This window comes from Ascaphus truei, chromosome 8 (genome assembly GCF_040206685.1).
Source record: "Ascaphus truei isolate aAscTru1 chromosome 8, aAscTru1.hap1, whole genome shotgun sequence".
NCBI lineage: Eukaryota > Metazoa > Chordata > Amphibia > Anura > Ascaphidae > Ascaphus > Ascaphus truei.
Window position 1 is genome coordinate 29,760,052 of NC_134490.1, and position 25,391 is coordinate 29,785,442.

The following is a 25,391-nucleotide window of genomic DNA, read 5'->3' on the forward strand; positions in this document are numbered from 1 at the left end:
TACATTTATATACACAGACGTGGTGAATCCTGTATTTATAGTGTGTGAGAGAGAGAGAGAGAGAGAGAGAGAGAGAGAGAGAGAGAGAGAGAGAGAGAGAGAGAGAGAGAGAGAGAGAGAGAGAGAGAGAGAGAGAGAGAGAGAGAGAGAGAGAGAGAGAGAAGAGAGAAGAGAGAGAGAAAAAGAGAGAGAAAGAGAGAATAGCGAGAAAAAGAGAGAGAAAAAGAGAGAGAGAAAGAGAGAGAATAGAGAGAAGAGAGAGAGAGAGAAGAGAGAGAGAGAGAAGAGAGAGAGAGAAGAGAGAGAGAGAAGAGAGGAGAGAGAGGGGAGAGAGGGAGAAGAGAGGAGAGAGAGGGGAGAGAGGGAGAAGAGAGAAGAGAGGGGAGAGAGAAGAGAGAGAGAGAAGATAGAGAGAGAAGAGAGAGAGAGAGGAGAGAGAAGAGAGAGAGAGGAGAGAGAGGGGAGAGAGGGAGAAGAGAGAAGAGAGGGAGAAGAGAGAAGAGAGGGGAGAGAGAAGAGAGGGGAGAGAGAAGAGAGGGGAGAGAGAGAGAGAGAGAGAGAGAGACATGTGCACACACATTAAAATGGCAGTGGGTCAAAAATATTACAAGATTAAATGACCATCGTTGGACATAGATGAAACTCGACTGGATTCCAAGAGAGACTAAGGTAGCGATTATAGTGTGCACGACGGAAACAAAATACAGCAGCTCTATCGGGCCGGCCATAGTGCGCACGACCACGTGCTCGAGGAAGAGCAACCGCGCGGCAGAATTTTCCAGCGACAAACGATTTAGTTTTTTTCGTGCGACAGCCGCGTCACGTGAGCGGTTCAGCCAATGAGGGCGAACCACCCTGGTGACGTCACGGCCACGCCTCCCCTACCAGAGTGCAGGGATTGCTCGGGCGACAGGCAGGCGCGACTCCATGTGCTCCTGCACTATACACCAAGCCTAAAAAACCAAGACGACGACCAAAAGAAAGATTGTAAGACATTTGTTGGAAGCAATAGAAAATGTGTTGCAGCAATGTGGAGAAGAGAAGCTTGCAACCGCAGCACCTGGAACTTAAATATAAAATACGGTGGGTCTGGGCTTGCTAAGATTGTGTATTTCTAGATCATTGGGGAGGTCTTCAACCAGCAGTCGATCGACAAGGTCTAAAGACGATGATGGACGATGATGATGATGATGATGAGATATACATATACACACAGATAGATATACCTATTTCCAAACGCAGATGTCCAATGCGCAAGAGAAGTATAAAACAGATTTATATAGCATAAAAGGCTAACTTCCACACTTACAATCAAGTTAAAAAAAAAGCTTGAGTTCTGACAATTGGGGACCACCAATAGTCACACAAAGGCAAGAAGCCGGTGAAATGGACCGTGTCTCCACCCCCCCCCCCCCCCCCAGCAAACTACTGGATCCGGTAGGAGTCGACGTAATCCCAACGCGTTTCGTACCTCAGTACTTAGTCAGCGGTTGATTACAGATATGCCACACATCATATTTATACCCCACTGAGGTATACAATTGGATAAACTCTTGCATTCTGCTCAAGGATGCCTTCTCTCTACCCCCTTTGTATCTAAAGCACTCTTCTGCCTTTAACCTTTCTCACTGACTGCCCCGCACCTGTGGTATGCCCTTCCCCTCAATATCCTGAGAAAAGTCCTATTCCAGGACCGAAACGCCGGATTGGGTGATTTATCTTTTCTATTCAGATGCCCAATACAGATTTTCATGATTACTGAACCGAGTGCAGTCTTTCTTTACCGGACGAGAGAATGGTAATGTTGTATTTCTATTATATGAGACTAGCACCTGTCTATATAAACCAGTACATCAGTACATTGAGTGCAAGCTGAGATGTTTGTTTTGACTATTTATACATACATACATACATACATACATACATACATACATATATATATATATATATATATAGAATCCAATGCACAGCCGGCACACCATAAGCAAGTAAATAATTGGTTTTGTTGAATTGCACTGGGGTTTGGGGTATATACATGTATTGTGCACTGCATTCAATTGCACCACCTTGAGAAAGGTCCCACTGGGTGACCGAAACGTCGGTTTTTGTGTATTCTATCAAATATAGAAAATATATATATACACATACACACACATATACATATACAGTGCTCGACAAATACGGACGCCCGTGGCGACTGAATTTAGGCCGCTGGCGACCTGCCAACCAGCGCACGCGGTTCTGTTTCAAATCTCCTGCACGCGCCAAAAAAAATAAATCCCCCTTCCTGATTGGGCAGACAAGTGTTGGCGCGCTGTCATGCTCTGTGCGAGCTGAGCAGTCAAGCCCGCCCTTCCTGCTCTGCACAGAGGTAAGTACTGATGTCTTCTCATGCCTTCCCCTTTGTGCTTGAGATACTATCGCGCACGGGGGGGAAGGGGGCTGGAGGTACTGTTGCGCACGGGGGGAGGAGGCTGGAGGTAGTGGCGCGCACGGGGTGGGGAGGCTGGAGGGCAGAGTCTTGGCGTTTGCTCACATGCACAGGTACACTTCTTCCTCCATGCCCGGTTGCTGGGCTGGCCCGCCTGGGGCGGCCGTTGAGTGCAGGGGACGGTGGCTTGCTCGGATCGATGACTCATACTCCACAGTGTGTGTGTGGAAGAGTGTGTGTGTGTGTGTGTGTGTGTGGGGGGGGGGGGAGAGAATGTGTGTGTGTGTGTGACACAAGTACCCACCCACCCAGTCAAGTCAGTCACCCACCCTGTCACCCTCTGTGTTTGTAACCCACCCTCTCTCTGTGTGTGTGTGTGTCACCCACCCTCTCTCCCCTCTCTCTCACCCTCTCTCTGTCTCACACTCTGGATCTGGATATCTTATTTACCATATATATATATATATGCTATATATATATATATATATATATGATATATATTATATATATATATATATATATATAATATATATCATATATATATATATAATATATATATATATATATATATATGATAAGATATATATATATATATATATATATATATATATATATCTTAACTGCCCTATACTACACCGAAATAACCTATACTGATTTCTTCCAGATCTGACTCAAGCTTCACATGGGAGACATCAGAATTCCCCCTAACCCAGAAGACAGGTAAGGAACACCTCCCCTCCAATGTATAAGATTGCGGGAATGAGGGTACCTGGACATTGAGGGACTGCGGATCAGGTAAGATCCCAGGCGGGATTGCTGCTTTAAATATTGTGAAGCGGGGGCGTCCAGACACTGGTTAAGGGGTGCAGGAAACTAGTCATTCATATTTGGCTTTTTTTTCTAGATCCAACACACACACTAATTGTAGTATAATGTAATACAATAAATAAACTTATGTCAAAAACTAATGTTCTTACTAAGAATTTATTCAATTTATGTATTTTTTTAAAAGCGGGGCTGGGGGCGGGACTAGGTGGCGAGTAGATTTTTGGGTGATTTGTCAAGTACTGTAATATATATAGCATATGAACCAGCCCAAGGACCAGTAAGGAGACAGCAACCAGCAAGGAGTAATCCAAAATAAATTGTATTAAAACAACAGTTACACGATAGGCAACGTTTCGGTCCCACAGGGAGACCTTCCTGAACTGTTTGTCTGTGGGTTGGTGCTCGCTCTCATTGGCTGTCAAGCCAATGTCACCCACATTCATGTGCAGGGAGGAGGGGACCGGATTGCTGTGAACGGGGGAGAAAGAGACAGGGGTGCAGTGAGGGGAAGGGGGAGAGGGTGAGGTGAATGGGGTGAGAGAGAGAAGCGGAGAGAGACTGGGGCAGGGGGGAAGCAGAGAGAGACGGGGGAGCGGAGAGACAGGGGGAGCGGAGAGACAGGGGGGTGCGCAGACAGAGGGAGAGAGGGAAAATTACATCCCGATCAACACGGGGTATATCAGCTAGCCTTAAATAAATGTGGTACTTCCTTTACGCTCTCTCACAAAGAAGTTCCCAGCAAAATCATCAAAAATGTATAATGTCCTCAGGATATGAATAATCAGCACTGAGGATCCTTTGAGGATGTTCTACATTTGTGATCATTTTGCTGGGAACTGCTTTGTGAGAGAGGAAGTGAAGTATCACGTTTATTTAAGATGTGGGCACGGGCTTGAAGGGGTTTCAGGGCCCCCCAAAACATTGATTGCCAACCCCGAATTACAGGTGAGCGCAATATTTTCCTGGCGGTTGCAGGGGCCCCGCGCTCTTCCCCAAGACACGTAAATTAAATGCTGGGGGATCGCGTGAGGCCTCTGCAACTTCACTCACCTTCGGCGATGCGTCGTCAAATGATGCTGTGGGGTCACGTTGACGGCACGTGACCCCGCAGTGTCATTTGACCTCAAATACAAGGTAAGGAGGATGGGCGCGAGAAAGGGGGGGGGGGAAACCAGGCAGGGGGGCGCAGACTGAGAAGTTTGCGCACCCCTGCTGTATTACTTGTTTCTTTACCTGGTTCCCCTACCCCAACCCCCCCATTTAGTTCTTTGATACTTCAGCACAGTGGATACTTTTTTGGCTCCAGTGTTATTTTTCTGGCCTCCGGCATGACAGTTGTTCTTCTGTTGGGATAAGTATCCACCGTTTCTACATATCATCCCTTTTCGTATTAAAAACTTTGATATTTGGCTTATTCTAACTTGATTCCTTTTTCCGTATTTGAGTGCTGGGGACACTGTGTTATGTAAATATGGTGTATACGCACAACTCTATCCATTTACAATTGATCATTAAAACAAACAATTCAACCATCTACATCAGTGGTGCGCAAACTGGGTGGCGTGCGATTGTCTGCGGGGTGGCGCAGGGTTTACAGAGAAGGCACTTAAATTAAGTGCTGGGGAAGCGGCGAAGGCCTCTGTAAACTGCACTTACCGTGGCTCCGGCGGCTTCTTAGACGCTATGAGGTCATGTGACATCACGTTGCCATGGCATGGATGCCGTGACGATGGACCTATAACGTCAGTACCCACCGCGAGGACACCACAAGCAGCGTTTCTGCCGCAGTTGCGGCTGTCCGGATTGAACTTTCTCCCTGCCCAGTCCTTGGAGTATTGGTATTTAACATCCCCTTTCCCCATCCCTCTCGGAGACACTACGTTTGGCAAATTAGCTGCAGGTGTGGGTGCAACTGCGTCTGCCTTATTTACTGCCTCCGTGTAAGGCTTTAGGTTTGGGACTGTATCCTGTCTCGATCCCTCCTACCTCCCTCGTTGCTCCTGGCCCTGCTAGCTGCGGCGTGCATAGGAGACAACTGGTTTTCTTCCCTTACCGATTTTTTGGACCTGGCTGACCAATCAACAACTGGAAGGGGGACAGAACCGTTTTTTTACTTATTACATGTAAAACAAAAGAACTCCTCCTCCCACGCCGTCACTGGTGCTTTCTCCAGGAGTATATTTTTGGAGATCAACAATGCTGGCTACTAGGAGAACTAGGGATCAGTGCGCAGTAACTACTAACAATAAAACATGCAATGTCAAATTTCCCATCTAAATTACTTGGGAAAAAAAAAGTCCTACAATATCTACATTTGAAGTGGACGTTATTATGTATGGGCAATATATATTTTTTATTAAATGAATAAACATTGGAGTATTCTCCAAAGAGATCCAGTCCTTAAGGGCATTCTCCCTACTAAACCCAAGATTGTGTTTAAAAGAGCCAAAAATCTAAAATCTTCCTTATCTCCCAGCTGCCCGATAGATTGCCTGAGAGACCGCCATGTAACGTGGCTTAGTGACCTCAAGGGCTACTATACATGCTCCAACTGTATCGGATGTAAACACAGTATAAAAACAAAGACTTTTAAATCTAATGTGACAGGCAAAAGCTTTAACATAAAAACTTTCATCAACTGCAAAACCAATTTCTGTGTCTATTTGCTGGAATGCCCGTGCGGCCTGCAATATGTGGGCCGCACGGGGAGACCCCTCAAACGGAGGTTCGCGGAACACGTTTATAACATCAGGAGGGGCCTCGAGACACACAGTGTCTCTAATCATTTCAGGCAACACCATAATCAGAATCCAGAAGGTCTAGTATGTGTAGGGATCGACAATCCAAAAAGTAACTGGCGTGGGGGGGGACAGGCTCAATACAGTTTCTAAAAGAGAGAGTTATTGGATTTACACACTCAAAACCCTGTCCCCCCTAGGACTTAACATTGAGTTCGATCTTGCAGCCTTTCTGAAGGATTCTTAAATCATTTTATTCAATTTAGTGGGAATTTTTGTATGTCAAATGAACCACATCAATTTCAGTGTTTTAATTATTTTATTAATTCTAGTGGATGTCTTATTATTACAATTTATCATTATTTGAATTGTGTCAATATAAGACCAATGATAAGTAATTTGTATTTTTATTTCTTTTATTCCTAATATTTGTGATACTCGTATATCAATTCAACTATCTATGCAGGAGGGATTTTGTGTTTGGAGTTGCCATGGACACAAACCCCAGTCGCGCGGTCACTACCAAGCAGACATTCCATGGTAAATTGTTAAGCTTAACTCCACCCCCAGTAGGAGTTTCTCTCCATTTGGGTTTGCATATAAGTTAGCAGCGACTAGGCTCCACCATCCCCTGACGAAGTGACCACGTGTCACGAAACGCGTAGGGAGGAGGAGCCTAGTGATTTGAGCCATCGCAGCATCTGTAGTCCTGACACGAGGAGGGTTTCCTGCATCACTGACGTCACACGCCGAGTCGACAGCGTGTCTGTGAGCAGTGTACCTCCCCGTTGTGCTGGAAGGATTTGCAAGCTGCGGACGGCATTAGCGCGGAGTATCATCCACATTGCACCATGTGAGTGTATTTTAAAGCATTGTTTAAGTATATTAGCTCAAAGTAATTGCATACTACACCATATTGTGCCCATCTTATCTCACGTCGGTGGGGGTGTCGCAACGGATCTATCCCTGACGTCATCGAGGACTGTGATTGATCCCAGTAAGCTGTCTCCACACGGGGGTTCGTGAGAGGAACAGAGGAGAAGGGGAGCCACCACAGATTCTCTCCAATGAACATACAGATGTAACTTATGTGAGTAAGATTCTGTATTATCCTAGATAGGGATCTGATTGTAGAAATACGCTGCGCAATCAGGTGTGTCTGTCATCTATATTTCAGAAGGTGTATTCATCTACATCAAAGACACCGTCCCATCTGAAACATCTTTATCAAGCCCAACTACCATCTTGAAAGATCAGAGACTTCCTTTAAGGTCACGGTATCTTGGACTTATAGCGCTGGGGACTTTATATTTGTTTGTGCACTTTTGTTACCAGGTTTGGAATAGCCTGTTATTATTGTCACCAAGCTGCTTTCGCTATAGATTTTGTTCTCACATTGATGTATATAATGACACATATTGTTTAGCACATTATTGTTAGCACTTATTAATATTTTCAGTGTAGGTTAGCGCTTTTTGGAGGGGTTATTTTCTTTGTTTTGTTTTTTTAACCATGTAGGAATGTATGATTGGATAATCTCTGATATTCAATCATGTACAATCGTAAAGCTCTATAGGGTATAAATGTGTGGCGTATCCGTAGTCAACCCGTGACAAAAAGTACTAAGGTACCAATTGTGTTGGGAATACTCAGACACGGTTTCTGGTAGTTTGTGGTAGCGAGGTGCAGCCAGATTCTTGCGGTTGTGGGACTATTGGATATCCCCGATTGCGAGGGTGGATGTTATCCTTTAAGACTATATACACATTTGTTTAATACTTACTTTGGTGCTCTTCGGTTTTCTCTTTTTTCGGGGACATATAGCTATCGGCCCTGTTGCTTCCTCTCCTTGCACATGAATGATTCTGAACATTTGTATAATATTTACCTATTCTGAGCGGAACAAAAAAAAAATATATAAAGTGAAAAGCTGGTGATCTTTCATTTAACCCAAAAGCCCTGGCTTCTTGTGGGAATGTTCAATCAACAGGCGATTCTGCCTCCTGTGTTGTGAATCAGTGCTGACTGACCATTCATTCATCGCAACTTATATGTCAGTGTGAGCGTCTTCTGAAAAGACACGCACACACATCTGTATCAAGTCAGATAAGCAGCTGCCTACACATCAAGAAGGTTTCATAAAGGCTTCCTGTTTCCACTGTATTCTCACACCCCCTCCCACATTGAAAAAGATTAGAATACTTGAACCACCCGACTGATTTTGGTGATTAGCGTTAAATGCCGAAGCGCTTTCATTTTATTGCAAACCCACTCCATGTTTATTAGCTTTGAACATGAAGACTCAGGAGAGGAGATTATATCTATATCTACATATATCAATCACAGAATATATAATGGATGCCACTTTTGTAAGGAGGAAAAAAAATGGAGAATGGATTCCAATTGTGCACTGATAAGGGCAGAGTTAAGCATAAAGATGGTGGTCGTTTTTTTAAACATCCTTCCCTGGAATAAGTGTTTTTACATAGATATTCCTCCAAAAACTGAAAAAACTATTGAATGAATCAAGACTAAGAAAAATGTGCTCAGAAAATATTGAAACGTTACATTTTTTACAAGGCACTTGCACCTTTATCGCATGACTGCACAATTTCCAGAGAGAAAACCCTTTTCCTGGAGCACGATATTCCTCCTGACCCCTTTGGACATCAGCAGCAAAGTTTGGGAATAAATCACACAGCAGCGACCCTGCAGGATGCCCCTGGGGCCGAGGCCCGCACCACGTGAAACCAACTGAGGCTGCTCCCACTCCACTCATTTTCCTGCAGGAAGAGCAGCATTGCAGGCCAACAAAATCCTCCTTACAGGCACTTATACAAGGAGCCAGTGTTACAGAGATCAGCAAAACAGACCCTCCCTCATCTTTCACTTACAACACACACATACACACCTTTAAATGTGAGAGTACGATTGATAAACCCAAAATACCCCCACTTACTCAGTGGTGTAGGAAAAAATAAAAATCTATATATCTTCTTCATCCCTTGTCAATCCAATTGCTGGATCAAGACGTCCCCAGTGATCTTCCATGGTGTGTTTTTGTAAGTGTGTACACACACACACACACACACACACACACACACACACACACACTTTATACTAATAGCTCTGCTCGAGCACCCAGGCATTCAACTTTTAGTACATGTGTGCCCACTATCCTTGATACACTTTTCCAAAAATGTGTATGTATCTGGAACTCAAAGAAATAATCGTTTTTATGCAAACTCCAGTATTTCAGCTATAAAGAAATGTGGTAGAAAACCCATTTTTTGCTCTCCACTTTATCCTGCCCCATTCCTAATAATGTCATGAACGTATGGAGTTTCTTGGTGCTTCCTCAAAACAAGTTCCAAGCCAGTTACAGGTGTAAGCAAAAGGGAACTTATTGTTATGTACTTCCTATTCCAAATGATGGATAAATGTAATTAAAACAAGGTACAGAAAGCTTAGTTATTTAACAGGTTTAGAAACAGACTTTTTTTTTATAGCCGCTTTAACCAATGTCTATATAATTCCAACACACTTTACCTTTACAAAATAAACAAACAAAACAACATACTGGATGGGTTGCCACCACTCCGGTCTGACCCGTAGACTACGGGTTTCGGGCCACATATCTCCTGGCTACAGGTTTAGCTGAAAAATCTCCGGGTGGCACCTCCCCCTGCAAATCCCATAAACATAGCTCTGTGACATCAAATGGTGCCGCGTTGTCATGACAACGGGACACTACGTGGCGTCACGCAGTGTCGCGTCGTCGTGACAACGGGCGACCCCTTAACACCTCGGCGCCATAAGACACCCCCTCCGTTGTGGCAACTTTACACCGCATGGCGCCACGACGTCAAGTTGACATGGCAACGAGTGCCATTTGACATCGCGGAGTCCTGCTGACTGGACCTTGCAGGAGGAGGTACCGGGAGATGCCGCCACCAGAGAAGCAAATATATAAACAAAATGTCATTGCAAAAAGTCCCCGGGTCAGCCTTCAATAGAAGGTGGCAACCCTGGCGAGCAATCAAAAAGTAAATCAAACAACATGATTGACGAAGGGGCCACGGAGGCCTTGAAACGTTGCTATATTGTGCACATATAGTGTAAAAGTGCGTGTCTGCAGACTGCTCCTTTCCCTGCGTGTGCCGATTCTTTTTTCTGTATCGCGGCTTTTTTTGATACATTAAAGAAGATACTTGGTGAGACCAAAAAGGAAAAACGCTTGTATTTTCTGTGATTTACTTTTGGAGTGCTGATCTAGGATGGTTTTTTTCAGTAGTATATATGTATCTAGCGGTATATATGCAGGATCGTAGGTAGCACCTCCATCTGAATTATAGTAGAGAGTGGGAGTGCTAGTTCATTCTAATTTTTTTGTATTGTTTGTTTTTTTAATACATATTACATTTTTAATAGTTACATTTATTCTCAAATGTGAGTTCAGCTTTTCGATGAACCCTCTTTTTTCTGTTGCGGTTTTATTTGATTTTCATATAGGATTTAGAAAGGCCTGAGGCCTGCAGTATATATGGCAACCTCTGCTCACTTGCTCCCCCCTCAACATGTGGCACAGAGCGTGGTTTGCCATACAGGACATCAAAAAGGGCCTTAGCAAAAACGGTCTGATCCTGAGCTTCTCTGATAAGACACTTTTAAATCTACTTATATCACAAAGTGAAAAGGAATTATCATCATCTGGATTTTTTTTAGCAATAAAATTCACAGCTCCAAAATCAATGAGCAGGGGAAAGAACTAGGAGGCGACATCAGCCCCTGTATTTAACATACAGGAGGAACTTCTCCTTTAACTTTTTGAGTGCTGGAAGACCTGTCGCAAGCAGGCCCCCCAGGACATGTTCAAATTACGTTTAAAACATGACTTCCCCCCCCATCCCCCACTAGAAAACCAGCACGATGTGCCATTTACTTCTCTGGGTCCCTACAGTGCTAGCCCTTCTGAAGCGCAGGGCACATTATATGGCACTCAAAAGACTTATTAAAGGGTCAGTCCCTGCTAGGACCACAGTGATGGCAGCTGCGTGCTCAATATATTAAATTAATGTTTGAGACCGTTGAAATTAAATATTTTTAAACTTTTAATAGCTATATAGTATACTATATAACTACAGTAACCAAATACTCTGGGCGGTTTTCTTTTGCTATATTTACCTAATCTCTGTCTATAAGACTGCTATATATGCAGATAAATGGTTGATGCAGACATTTCCCTTAGTCTGGCAGCAAAATTAGTTTAAAGAGATAAACTAGGAGAACAAAGGTTAGAATGACATGTCCCAAAAGAAAATTGTGACAATTGTTTTCACACAGGCAGCGAATTACATCTTTATTTTAAAGGGAGGCTAAAAAGATTTCTAAAAAGGAAGACTATTACAGAGACTGCTTTAAAACAAAGTTTTTGGCCTACTAGGAACTGCACCATTAATAAGACACAGATGGTAGACACATGGGAATATCATATTGTGCTATACAAATAATAAATGTGGTGCCGAAACAATGTAAATAACTCTCTCGGCACAATGACCTCTGCGGAGAGATATTCAGCAGATTGACGTAACAGTTTAGCCCCTGGAAGCTCTCTCAATGTACACAGAATGGTCAAATGCAACAATTGTCTTTAGTTCTAACATTCCACACTTGTTACTGGCCCCATATTACAGTAAGAAGGCACAGACTACCCCAAAAATGGCATTAAAAACTAGGTGCCGTGCCTGAATTTCAGGAAAGCTTCAAGGCCCAGTGCCTAATATTCTTATATAGATACTAATATCTGTGAGGGAATTCAGTTATGGGCCCTTAACGACCACATTTCTTTATTCAAAGTCAAATTATTAATTGCAGTTTAGCTAAAAATTAATATTTATTTAGGATTCAGACAGAATTTTCCTTACAAAAACACAAATAAAAAAATACTACTACTACTAGACAAGAAGTATTTTTTTTAAATAGATCTTTATACTCTTAATGTTTCCAAATTAACCAACGGCTTTGAAGTATTTTCACGTACTTCACTTGATTTCCTTTGTTTGTTAATCCAATTTCATCCTTTAGCTGCACAATACATTGCAGACCACGAGCCAGATGTCCAACTACAGGTCAACAATAGCCAGCAGAGAACAGAGGTCTGGTCAATAGCCAAAGTTCAATTAAAAATGGAGTAGCAACTGGGTTTAACTTTTGAGTGACCCAAAACGTACCCTGCACGTCATAAGGGACGACACTCTAGGGGCCCTATACCGTTCAGGTACGTCATGTTAGACAAGCTCGATTTCTAGGGAGAGATAGGGCCCAAAGGGAACCTCATGCCCTGCCTGCAAAGACGTGATCGATACCCCAAGCGATCACGTGGTTGAGTGTCAAAAGATTGGTGGCACTCAGGTTCCTGCACTCAAAGGGTTAAAGCAGCCAAAATGTAGGTATTTAAACGACTAATAGGAAGTGGCAGCTTCCCATTGGCCCACTGGACCCACGAGATGACGGCCATATTTAATTCCTGAAATGGGGGCATACCGGCACCTAAAAAAATGTGAAAATGTCACACTCGTGTCTGCAATCTTCCGTTTTACGACAGGAAATATTTCGCCAGCCCTTACGGGGCTAAGACATTTGAGAAATCAGTCCTGGATTTCGCAAGATTTCGCGAGATTCTGGAATGTTCAGCCTTGGGAAATTTCACCAATTCCTGCACCACCCAAGACTTCATTTCACAAACTATTTTAGCCCTGTAAAGCTTGCCAAAAATGGATTCAGAGTTGGGTGAAACTTCACGACAGCTCTACCGGTAAGGATCGTCCCGTCCCCATCCTTGGCCAGCAGAAACTTTGATTTCAATTGGGGCAACCGCTCCGTTAGATCCAAGTGGCTCCGGCGTGCCAGGTATGCCACCAGGACAGCTGAACAGTGGAACACCATTAACCACTTTACTGCCACATGGGGCCTGCAACACATTGTGTTGCAGTTCTATGGCACAGAAAGGGCTAATGGTGCCACACCATATATAGCTGTTGATTCCCAATGCCAGCACCCGATGCTCTTTAACCACTGCAGAAATGCACAAAAAACACACGGTCCATACACCAACAGTCTCAATACAAACACACTGGTATATACAATGCGTTGCAAGCGCCAGAGAAAGGGTTATACATCCCCTGTGGCTTAATGCTGCTATAAGAAGCAAACTAGATTGGTTAATGGAAAGCCGATCCCCTCACTTGGAAAGTGTGGGATTGGCAAAGTACCACACTGTCGCCACGACCGAGTTACCTTTTGGATCGCTGTAATAAGGCTCCTTTCACCAGGTGGGCCTTGTAACCAGGGAACGCTGTCCAGTAACTGGGATCCGACATCCTACACCCACTTTGTGACGGTATCACGTGTCACTGGTGGAGTCCGACCATGTCTCCCATGTGCAGAGGGCAACATCTTCAGAGGACGAGATATTCCATTTTATGGTCTTTAATTCCGACCCCAAATCCACTCATTGGGGGTTGTTCCTCATTCCTGCATCCTAAACCGCATAATGGGGTTTAGCTTTCCGGAATCTGATTTATCCAGTTAAAATATGTTTGCCATTCCAGATAAATTCCAGTGGAGCATCCTTCAGTCCAATGTTGAAAACCACAACGATTCCCTCACCGAAATCAAAATACCACGATTAAATTCCTTGTTTGGGTCCAGAATCCTCAAATTTCTATTAGGAGTTTCTTGGTGTGTGTTTATTTCCCCCACCACCTCTTTTAAAGGTCGTCCCCATAACCCTTTAACTGTCTGCTTGGTACCAAACAAAAGGGTGGATAAATACGACAGGAACTTTACAATGTTCTAGCAACACAACATCTAGATGTAGAGCTCAGAACAGCCGCACCACTGGGTCTAACAGGGCCGCAAGCACAGCAACTCCAGATCTAGTCGCAGCAGAGAATGTAGAAATTGCAGACAGTTCTAGTTCTCAACACAGGGTTCAGAAGTAGCATAAGCTACTGGATCTCACAACAAAAAAGGATCTCGATGCAGCAGATCTAAAAAGCAACAAGCCACTGAAGAGAAGCAGAAGTCCTGGATTTCACAACAGCAACACCACCAAAAAAAAATCACAGCAACAAAAAGTATCTAGATGCATGAATAGATCTAAAAAGCAGCATAAGCTCAGTATCCCACAACAAAGGATGTAGATGCAGCAGAGGCACAAGATTTCACATCAGAAGTCCGCTGTATCAGAGCTTATACAATCAGCCACACTGGATCTTGCAGGCATAAGTTTGGATGCAAAGGCTTCAACTCAGGGTTTGTCACAGCAGTAGTTCCAGCTCTTGCATCTACCCCCAGCACTTACAGGAGCGCTAGGTTTGCACTTAGCTTTGTGCCTTTGCTGTAGTTGTCTGCAGCTTCCCAATTCCAAAACGCGGTGCCTGCAGCAGCTCTATATTCGCATTAGCTTTGTGTACTTGCAGTGGCTCTGTCTCTAGCTGTCCCAGTCCTTGCAGTAACTGTACATTTGCATTAGCTCCGTGTGCGCAGCAGCTCAATCTCTTCGTAGAGTCAGCGCGCGCTTGGGTCTCGCGCCCCCGGGTCCCTGGTCTCGCGCCGCCTGGGCTCAGCATCCATTGCCCGCAGCTTACCTCCTGTCCTGTGCATGTGCCCCCAGAGTCCTGCACTACTTACTGCTGCTCCTGCGGTATTCCCCACCCCCCAGGACACGGAACTCCCAGCCGGCCAACAACCAGGGGTTGCAACGGCAGGAAGCTGGGGTAGTGACGTGACCGAGGGGGCGGGCCCTCGACGGCTAAACCCTTCAGTGCTAGATAGGGGTGTCATTGTATAGAGATAGCTATATTAACCCCTTCTGGAGAGGAGTGTAATGCATGGCGCTGGATATATTGTACCCTTGGGTGCTGAATGGGGTTACACTGTCTGGAGATTGCGATATTAACCTCTTTAGTGCTGGATGGCGGTGCAATGCATGGAGATGGATATATTAACCCCTTTAGCGCTGGATGGGGGTGCAATACAGGGAGATGGCTATATTAACCCCTTTAGCGCTGGATGGGGGTGCAATACAGGGAGATGGCTATATTAACTCCTTTAGTGCTGGATGGGGGTGCAATGCAGGGAGATGGTTATATTAACCCCTTTAGCGCTGGATGGGGGTGCAATACAGGGAGATGGCTATATTAACCCCTTTAGTGCTGGATGGGGGTGCAATGCAGGGAGATGAATATAGTAACCCCTTCAGTGCTGCAGGGGGTTGCCATGCGTAGAGAGGGATCTATTAACCTCGTGCTGAATAAATGTGCAATGCAAAGTACTCCGAGAGATCTTAACACCTTATTTGTTAAACCTTTTATTGATGGGGGTGCGATGTCCCTTTAACCTCCCCCTACTACTTTTATAATTATTATAACTTTAGCCCTATTACACTCCTATTATACTTACAGGGTTATCAGTCCGTGGTCATTAATGATTTAAATGTAATACTGTTAGGGGTTGTAAAGTACCACTACTCGGATTTATTTTATTAAGGCTCTTTTGCTTTCTGTTTGCAAAGCACTAATAACAATTTCTAGAAATGTTTACCAGGTTTAGAATTTCTGGCAATCGACCGCAGTGCCACTAGTTTTCTAAATGCACTTATACTCCTTATCTTTAACCCTGTCCTGCACCAAAGTGTTATTAAACTGTACCCAGCACTGAAAGGGTAAATTACCCATTAACATACATACATTCAGGGGCTCTCATTCTGTTTAACGCAAGGGTAGCCAACCCCAGTCCTCAAGAGATACCAACAGGTCAGGTTTTCAGGATATCCCTGCTTCAACAGAGGTGGTCCAATCAAAGACTGCACCACCTGTGCTGTAGCAGGGATATCCTGAAAACCTGACCTGTTGGTAGCTCTTGAGGACTGGAGTTGGCCACCCGTGCTTTAATGCAAAGGTGCGCAAACTTTTAAGTTCGCGCCCCCCCCTTGCCTACGCCCCTCCCCCTCCTTACCTGCTTTCGGGCTTCACGCATCATATGACGTTACAACGTCATGTGACGCGTCGCCATTTGACGCCGCGCTGTCATGGCGACGCGTCAGGGAAGAGCTGGCTGAGAGCAGGTCAGTGACGTTGCAGAGGCCTTGTGCCTCCTTTGGCATTTAATTTACATGCCCGCGGGAAAAGCGCGGGGGCTCTGCAACCGCGCGCCCCCCTTAGAAAATCCCAAACTGGCGCGCCCCCCAGTTTGCGCACCACTGGTTTAATGTAACGCTAGTGGAACCTGCGTTCCAATGAGTACAGTAACAACGCCCTAAGGGAGCAGACTTTAACTTACAGGGCGGCGGCTCCATAATAACACTTAATTTGATCTACTTCTGTGGATCGCATTAAAGAATACTCATCCATCATAATCAATCAAGTCTCACAGCTAGAAATGCCATGCAGTTACAATGAGCCAGGTTCAAAATAAGCCTTGGCCTCCAAGGGGTTAAACAGGACAGAAAGCACTTGCAGAGACAGGTTTGCTAGTAGCTAATAAAGCAATTTTTTTTTTAACACAACTCAGTGTAATCGGCTTCTTGGAAAGATTACATAGTTAAAACACGGTGGCCAACTCCAGTCCTCAAGCAGGAGTTGGCCCCCAACAGGTCCATTGTTTCAGGATATCCCTGCTTCAGCACAAGTGGCTCAATCACCTGTGCTGAAGTAGGGATATCCTGAAAACCTGACCTGTTGGTGGCCCTTGAGGACTGGAGTTGGCCGCCCCTGAGCTAAAGTAACTTTTGACTTTGACTTTTTTTTTTACTTGTAAAGTTTTATTTCCCCGCGCTCTGTTAAAAATGAATGTGTTTGGCAGCAAGATGTACATTAGCACTTCAATGGAAGCAGACTATATATACCTTCTTATTAGATTTTTCAGGAAAAAGTTCGGCACATTCTAGGACTGGAGAAACTCGCGGCATTTATGAACAACACTACGAAAAAAATTGAAAAGATCTGGAATCCCTGGATAAGGGCCTTTCCAGAAGATATATCGACGATACAAGATATACAAATGTAAAAAATTTATGCCGAAAAATTACTAGGATTACTACCACTATTGTCTCTTACCTCCCTCTATCCTCCATACTTTATTAGTACTGTTAAATATTATTTCTACTGTTATTATTATTTCTGTACTGTATTGTTGATTTAATTATGTTGGTTCTATTGTCCTTCAAACCGTTCCTTTTGTTTGTTCTTTACCCACCCTGAATATAACTGAAAAACAAATACAAATTGTTTGGAAATATTTTTTATGTTTTTTAAAATGAATGTGTTTTGCTTTTCTCCCAGAAAAACTGAATTTAAGCAGATCAGCTACAGATGTTTATTTGCTTGACTAATGATGGCTTCATAATTGCTTTGCAAACAAAAAAGACAACAAAAAGAATTTACCTGCGGTTTGGATCTGACAAATAGTCTGATCACCAAAAGATATGAGATAAAGATTGTAAAAAAAAAACACCCAAGTTTTTGTTTACCGTGGAAATGTTAGAGGTTGGAAAGGTATCCTACCGCCTAAATTTGACCTAACCCTTTTGTGCCACAAGACGTAGTTACTACATCATGGGTTCTAGCGCCCTGGGTGAACCATGACGTAATAGCTACGTAAAGAAAAGAAAAAACTGATTGTCTTTGGGGAAATCGCGTTCGGCGCTACTATGGAGATCAGGACGCGATCTGCAATGATGGAGGACGGAAGAGGGGTGACTACTCCCCTTCTGTTCTGTCATCAGTGACAGAGCGATCACGTGACCGCTTCAGAGAGCAGAAATGCTCTATTTTTAGCTCTGGGGTCCCCTGTTCCCCCCGAGATACTTACTGGTAAAAGTAGCACCAATACTGCCTGGTATTTAAATCTCACGCGTCACATGAGCCAATAGCAAGCCTCAACGCATGACAGCGTCACAGGGGCCAATAGGAAGCCATGGCACATGACATGGCATCACAAGAGCCAATAGGAAGCTACGACGGATGATAAAGCTGCTTCCTATTCGCCCCTGCCATCAACAGGTCAGGTTTTAAGGATATCTATCAGTCACCTGTGCTGAAGCAGAGATATCCTTAAAACCTGACCTGTTGGTGGCCCTTGAAGATCGGAGTTGTTCACCCCTGCTATTAAAGTTTCTATTATAATGTTAGAACTGTATCTTGTCCTCCGAGTATGTCCTTTAAAAAAATAAAATAAAAAAAAGTATTTGTAGTCTTAAAAATCCTGATTTTCTTCATCTCTATCCACTGTGGTTATCATGGTAACCTTTAGACTGCACTAGGATCTGGGGAGAGCTCCATTTTAACCCCCCGGGCACAGGGTAAATGCTATATAGAAGGGGTGCGCAACCTGGGGGGCGCAAGATTTTTCAGGGGGGGCGCGGCGGTTGCAGCGGCCCCGCGCTCTTCCCCCAAGGCATTTAAATGAATGCTGGGGGATTGCGCGAGGCCTTTGCAACTTCCCTTACCTTCGGCGACGCATCGCCATGGCAACACGGCGTCAAATGATGCCGAGAGCCAGAGACAAGGTAAGGGAGGGCGGGGAAAGAGCAGGGAGGGAAGCAGGCAGGGGTGGCACCGCAGGGAAAGATTGCACCCCTGAATATATATCACGAAGCGGCTGTAGACTTCAATAGGGCGTTTAGGCCGAAAACAGCTCGACCGTCCGCTTCAGACTATATAGATTTTACTCCTTAATATTTCAAACACATTTATCTCCAGAACGAAGCATCAGATTTTAAAACTAAAAATAGTAGGAAAGGGCAAGAAGGTACTGTGTATATATAAAAAACTGTGATCAGAGTGGACTGCTGTTATTATAGATTTGAGGACTGACAATTCTTACCACCAAAATACATTAGATAAAGATTGAACCATCCTCCCCCCCCCCACACCCGCTCCCTCCCTCATCCCAAAGAATGTGATAACTACAGTAGAGAGATGTTAGCAGTAAAAAATACTTTTTAGGCTCCTTTAAAAGAGCAATCCATGCAATATACCACGTGTTTTTTTTTATAACTCAGTTCTGTGGTATTAGATAATACTAACTGCCTTTTTTTAATTCAACTCTTAATCTTTAAATATACCGGCTATCCTTTAATTTCTATTTTAGTTTTTAACCCACCTCCCCAGCAGTGCAAGACCTTTGCAACACTTTCCTGTTTGTGATAATTGGTTGCCAATATTCCCAGCAGTTTGAGCTGCAAACTGTAACAGTAGATAATGTTACCGTAGTAATATAAGAACACATTGTAGCTGCTGAGTTACACTGACTGAAGGATTGATTGAAACTGAAAGGCGGCCATTTAGTCAACCCTGGTAAGCAGGATCTTTGCAGGTCGATTACGGGTGAACTAATTGATCGGCAGCTTAGGTAATAAGTTTTCAATAAAGGTAATCAAAGGCTGCATATATTAAAACATTTTTAAAATGACGCGCAGACAGCCTTTTTAGAACCTACCATGGGCTCAATGTAGCCCTAGGGGGGACTGCCCCTTTAAACACATCTACACTGCGTATGTAGGTGGCTATGTTTTTCCAGGGAAAAGGATTTCCAGACAACACGTGTTTTATTTTTCCGTGATGCTGCGCTCGGGCACTCGATGATGGGGGCATTTACCAGAAGGTCAAAGCATTACAATGCTCCGCGGGAATTTAACCCTTTGCGTGCCCGAGGGGGCAGCAACGCGTTCCCGTGAGCGCTTCCCGGGAGTGATCATGTGATCGTGGCGTCACCGACGACAGGGATCCGAACCGGAGGGCGTCCCCCCTCTACCGTCCCTCAGCCGGACAGATCGCAATACGCTCTCCAGAGGAGGTCAGAACGCGATCTGCTCTAGAAAACCGGAGCATAGCATGTGACGTAGCTACTATATCATGGGTTCCGTGGACCGTCTGACCGCATGACGTGGTAGCAATGTCAAGAGGCACACAAAGGGTTAAAGCTTCAATCTGACCAAATAATTATATATATTTTGTTGCTGTAGCAGGATGTGAGCTGAGGGACTCCGGCACTAAACCCCCCTATTTTTGTCTTGTCCATGTTGTCCAACGGTCACCCACCCATGTTTTTACATTCAGGGCGGCTGACAGAATTCCCGGGGCCCAGGACTAGAAATTCCACTGGGCCCTCCCCGCCCCCTGACGTCGGACCCCCCACTTGCCGGAGGCCTTGCAAGGCCCCCTCCTTTCTCACCTCCTCGCTCTCTCACCCCCTCTGTTTCCTTCCCCCTTTCTCACACTCCCTCCATGTATTTCTCTCCCCCCCCCTCACCTCACCTCATCTTATTAGACTCTTCCGCTCTCTCCCTCCCACGGTTGACACCTTCAACTGATGGCCAAACCGGAGAAAGAAAAATCCCTTACTTGGCTACGTGCTGCGGTGGCGTCTCCCGGAATCCTGCTGCAACTCCCCCTCCAACTGCAGTGAACATGGCTGCGCGGCGTCAAATGACGCCTTGTTGCCATGGCAATGGGCCATGACAAAGAGACGCCGTGTGACGTCACGTTGGGGCATCTGTGGTGTCATTTGACGCTGGGATTCCAAAGGAGATGGAGGGCGGCACCAAGGAGGCAGCAGGACATATGTAACTGCATTCCCATTAGGGCAGATAGGTCAGAGAGCGCGGCAAATGCATATGGGGGCAGAAATTTTTGCCGCCCCAAAATTTTGCCGCCCTAAGCCCGGGCCTAAATGGGAATCTGCCACAGTTGGTGAACGTACACATACATCTCACAAATATTCCATGCTTAACAGACTACACTGCATCTTAAGAAAAGACGCTGACGCCATGCCAGCATTAACATTGGCCTATTTGGCTGCTACATTGGATACTGTAGAAGGGGCAACAGCGCAGCGTCATCATTTACTGTGTAATACAGTAAGGCCCCGGTTATACGGCGGGTTCCGTTCCAGGGGCCCGCCGTATAGTGAAAATCGCCGGAAAGTGGATCCGGCGATTTTCAGTTTTGTGCATGCACAGAATGGCGTTTTTGCCGTTCTGCGCATGCGCGGCCTATGGTCTGCGTGCGTAGACACCGGTCTGCGCATGCGCGCCGGGCGCAACCGCCCATTCTGCGCATGTGCGACAGAAAATCAAAGATGGCGGCCCCCTTCTCGGCGCCGCCGTATAGGCGGAACGCCTAAAAGCGAAGCGCCGAGAAGCGGGGCCCTGCTGTATATCTATATTGTATTGAATTGGGAGGGTTTTCCATAAGAGTAGAGGCCATCGTGCTAAGGGTCCCCCTGACCATAAAACACTACGATATATATACAGTGGTGTGAAAAAGAAAGTACACCCTCTTTGAATTCCATGGTTTTACATATCAGGACATAATAACAATCATCTGTTCCTTAGCAGGTCTTAAAATTAGGTAAATACAACCTCAGATGAACAACAACACATGACATATTTCACCGTGTCATGATTTATTTAACAAAAATAAAACCAAAATGGAGAAGCCGTGTGTGAAAAACTAAGTACAGCCTTACTGCTTCCATAGGAATTAAGATGCTAAGTAGCAGACAGGTTCTGCTAATCAAATGCCCTTGATTTAATTGATCATCAGCAAGTGTGACCACCCCTATAAAAACCGAAGTTACAGCAGTTTGCTGGTCTGGATCATTCAGGTGTGTGTGTTAACACAATGCCAAGGAGGAAAGACATCAGCAATGATCTTCGAGAAGCAATTGTTGCTGCCCATCAATCTGGGAAGGGTTATATGGCCATTTCCAAACAATTTAAAGTCCATCATTCTGCAATGAGAAAGATTATTCAAAAGTGGATATATATATATATATTGTGACGGATCGGGGGACTCGCGCTTCCCAGCGTGTCCCCGTCACCTCCGTTTCCACTGCCTCTAGCATGCCCAGCCGCGCGTTCGGGTCACCTGCGCGTTCTCCGCAATGTGCGTGCGCGTTCGCTGGTACCCCTCCGCGGCCCCCGCGGCCCCCTGCGTGCCTCTATTCCCCCAGCCTCCATATTACCTTGTTCCTTCGCCTCTCCGTCTCTCTCGCCCCCGTTGCCGATCGCCCCCGCGGGGCTTCCTCCCTCACGTTCTGTGACACGCGCGGTGCACGCGCATAATACCCTTACAGAGGGCGCGCGCACACGCTCCAGTTATCTGCCATCTAGCTCCGCCCCCTGTGGCTTACAAGCCATATCCCTTAATTATTCCCCTGTCTCCTCCCCTGCTCTCTCAGACCTATCCCTGCAAACTCTCACTCAACCCTCTGCTCCTCCTCTCTCCCCCATTGGTTCTCCTTCCTTTTATAACCCCCTATCTGTCCTCTTGCTCATTGCTCTGCATAGCTTTCCTGTGACCCCTGTGTGTGCAGTGTCTATGCCTAGCTCCCTTGTTTGTTTCAGCGCTGGTTCCTGTCCCTGCCTCTGTTTGGATTCCCCTCGCTTGAACTCCCTGCTTTGGATTGACTACTCTGCTTACTCCTGCCCTTGAACCTTGGCTTACGGACTTCACTACGCTGCTTTCTCCAACCCCTGAACTTTGGCTTACGGACACCACTACGCTGCTCTCTCCGATCCTTGAACTTTGGCACACGGACATTACTATCCGATCTCTGGCACCCCGGACTTTGCAAGTATACGTTAACCCTTTTCTTACCAGGCCCGGCAACGCATTACCACACTCCGGGCATGCCCTCACTGCTGTGGGTGCGTGTTATACCCTTACCCACCTCAGTACTGGGGACTGGCCAGGTCTGCGGGCATACATGCGTTACATTATGCAGAGCCCAACAAACGCAGATCCCCCTGAGGTGGGCCAAGGTGTTTCCGTGGAACAGTTGCAATTTGTCAGAATTCAACTGACCTCTGTGTCACAACAACTTGCCAACTTGTCTCTCCGGGAAACCCCAGTTGCCCCATCACCCTCTGTTCCTGTGGCTACGAGCAATCCAGGACCACGTATACCACCTCCCAACCGGTACGATGGGGACCCTCTAGCTTGCCGAGGATTCTTGAACCAATACGAGGTTCAATTTGAAATGTCCCCCTCCCTCTTCCTTACTGGCCGTACCAAGGTGGCCTACATTTACGCCTTACTAACTGGCGACACTCTCGCTTGGGCCTCTCCCCTCAGGGAACACCAACCTGAGTTAACCCAAGACTATCCCAAGTTTAGGCATGAGTTTCAACAGGTGTTTGACACACCAGCACGTAGGGAAACTGCTGCTTTTTCTTTGTTCCATATCACGCAGGTTCGGATGTCAGCTGCAAGATACGCGATAGAGTTCCGCACCATCGCCGCAGAGACCCAATGGAACGATGAGGCTCTTGCCGCAGCATACTGGCATGGTTTGTCCGACACCCTAAAGGATGACCTCGCAGCTCACGCTCGGCCTTCTTCCCTTAAGGAACACATCGCACTCAGCATCCGCTTGGATCAACGTACCCAAGAACGTTGACACGAGCGTCACTGTTCACGTTCTCTCCCCCCTCCGTCTATTTCTCACAGGCCTTCTCCTTTGCCCTTACCTGCGTTGGATGCTCCTGAACCGATGCAGATCAGTAGCCAACAACTTCGGGCTGCAGAGAGAGCACGACGTCGTGAGGAGGGTCTCTGCTATTATTGCGGTTCCCCTGAGCATCGGCTCCGTAACTGAAGCCGGGAAATGGGAACGCCCAGTAAAGGTAGAGGGGCTTCTACTGGGTACTATCTCTCCTTAGCCCTCTCCCCCTAAGGAACTACCTAAGAAACTTATGCTCCCTGTAACGCTGGCGGGTTCTGATCTTCAAATAGAAGTGAAAGCCTTCATCGACTCTGGGTCTGGTGGCAACTTTCTTGATCATACCTTCGCCTGCAAGAACCGAATTCCTTTGGTTAAGAAAAGATCACCCATTGGCCTGAAGGCTATCGATGGACGCCCGCTTCAACCAGTATTCATCATCTTGGAATCCATTCCACTTACCCTGACCACCGCGGATGGCCATAAAGAGGTAATGGTCTTTGATGTCTTTCATTCCCCTACTGTACAGGTTATTCTAGGATTACCTTGGCTGCAGCTTCACAATCCACGTATAGATTGGACCGATGTCTTACCCATCCAATGGTCTACCACCTCAGAGAAGTCGGTTACACCTCCTGCTGCCGTGCTCGCTGGCCTGGACATCACTTCCTCTAACCTGTCCGCTCTGCCGACGGTGTATCACGAGTATTTAGATGTTTTCAACAAAGTACAAGCTGAGGTATTACCTCCCCATCGTCCCTACGATTGTCCTATTGATTTAATTCCAGGAACCATTCTCCCTAAATCTAAGTCGTATCCCCTGTCGGTGCCAGAGACAGAAGCTATGACGACTTACATCCAAGAGAATTTGGAGAAAGGATTCATCCGCAACTCTACCTCCCCCGCCGGGGCAGGCTTCTTCTTCGTGAAGAAGAAGGATGGCTCCCTAAGACCTTGTATCGACTTTCGTGGGCTTAACAAAATTACAGTAAAAAAACGGTACCCTCTCCCTTTAATTTCTGAACTCTTCGACCGTCTACAAGGAGCAACTATATTCTCCAAACTCTATTTAAGAGGGGCCTATAATCTTATTCGAATAAGAGACGGGGATGCATGGAAAACCGCGTTTAACACACGTTCAGGACATTATGAGTATTTAGTGATGCCCTTTGGGCTGTGCAATGCTCCTGCCGTTTTCCAAGAGTTCATGAACGATATCTTTCGGGACGTTTTGGGGACGTACGTTATCGTATATTTGGACGACATCCTCATTTTCTCTAAGAACTTAGAGGAGCACATTCACCATACCAAACTGGTACTCTCTAGGCTTCGTGCTAATCGCCTCTATGCAAAAATGGAGAAATGCCTGTTCCATCAGACGTCCACCGCCTTCCTAGGCTATATTATATCTAACCAAGGCTTTACTATGGAGCCTGAGAAATTGAAGTCTATCTATACTCGACTGGCCCTTACCGAATTCTCTCAAGGACGTGCAGCGCTTCCTTGGCTTTGCCAATTATTACCGGAAGTTCATCCGTAATTTCTCTACCATCGCTCTGCCTATTACCGCCTTAACCAAGAAGGGTGCTGATCCTACTACTTGGTCTCCCGAAGCCATAGAAGCCTTCAAATTCCTCAAGAAAGCCTTTGTGTCTGCACCCATCCTACGGCATCCTGATACTTCTCTTCCCTTCACGCTAGAAGTTGACGCCTCCGATGTGGGGGCTGGTGCAGTACTCTCTCAGAGAAATTACGATGTTGGGAACCGTGAGCTACTGGCCATTAAATTGGCTCTCCAGGAATGGAGGCATCTTCTCGAAGGTACCAAGGAACCTATTGCCATCCTCACTGATCACAAAAACTTATTGTATATTGAGGGGGCT

At 45.7% G+C, this 25,391-nt stretch overlaps 1 protein-coding gene across 10 annotated transcripts in view; it reads right to left on the bottom strand.

Annotated features, from left to right (window-relative positions):
* Positions 1–25,391, bottom strand: part of MAST3 (microtubule associated serine/threonine kinase 3) — a 107,729-nt gene that overhangs the window by 35,767 nt on the left and 46,571 nt on the right. For 4 of the 10 annotated variants that reach the window (XM_075611078.1, XM_075611075.1, XM_075611077.1 and 1 more), the window contains exon 1: positions 13,294–14,781. The exons of the other annotated variants lie outside the window; for them this stretch is intronic. In XM_075611078.1, coding sequence (XP_075467193.1) covers positions 13,294–13,376 — 83 coding nt within the window. In that variant the 5' untranslated portion in view covers positions 13,377–14,781. Of the gene's footprint in view, positions 1–13,293; positions 14,782–25,391 lie in introns of those variants that run through there. 10 annotated transcript variants of the gene reach the window in all.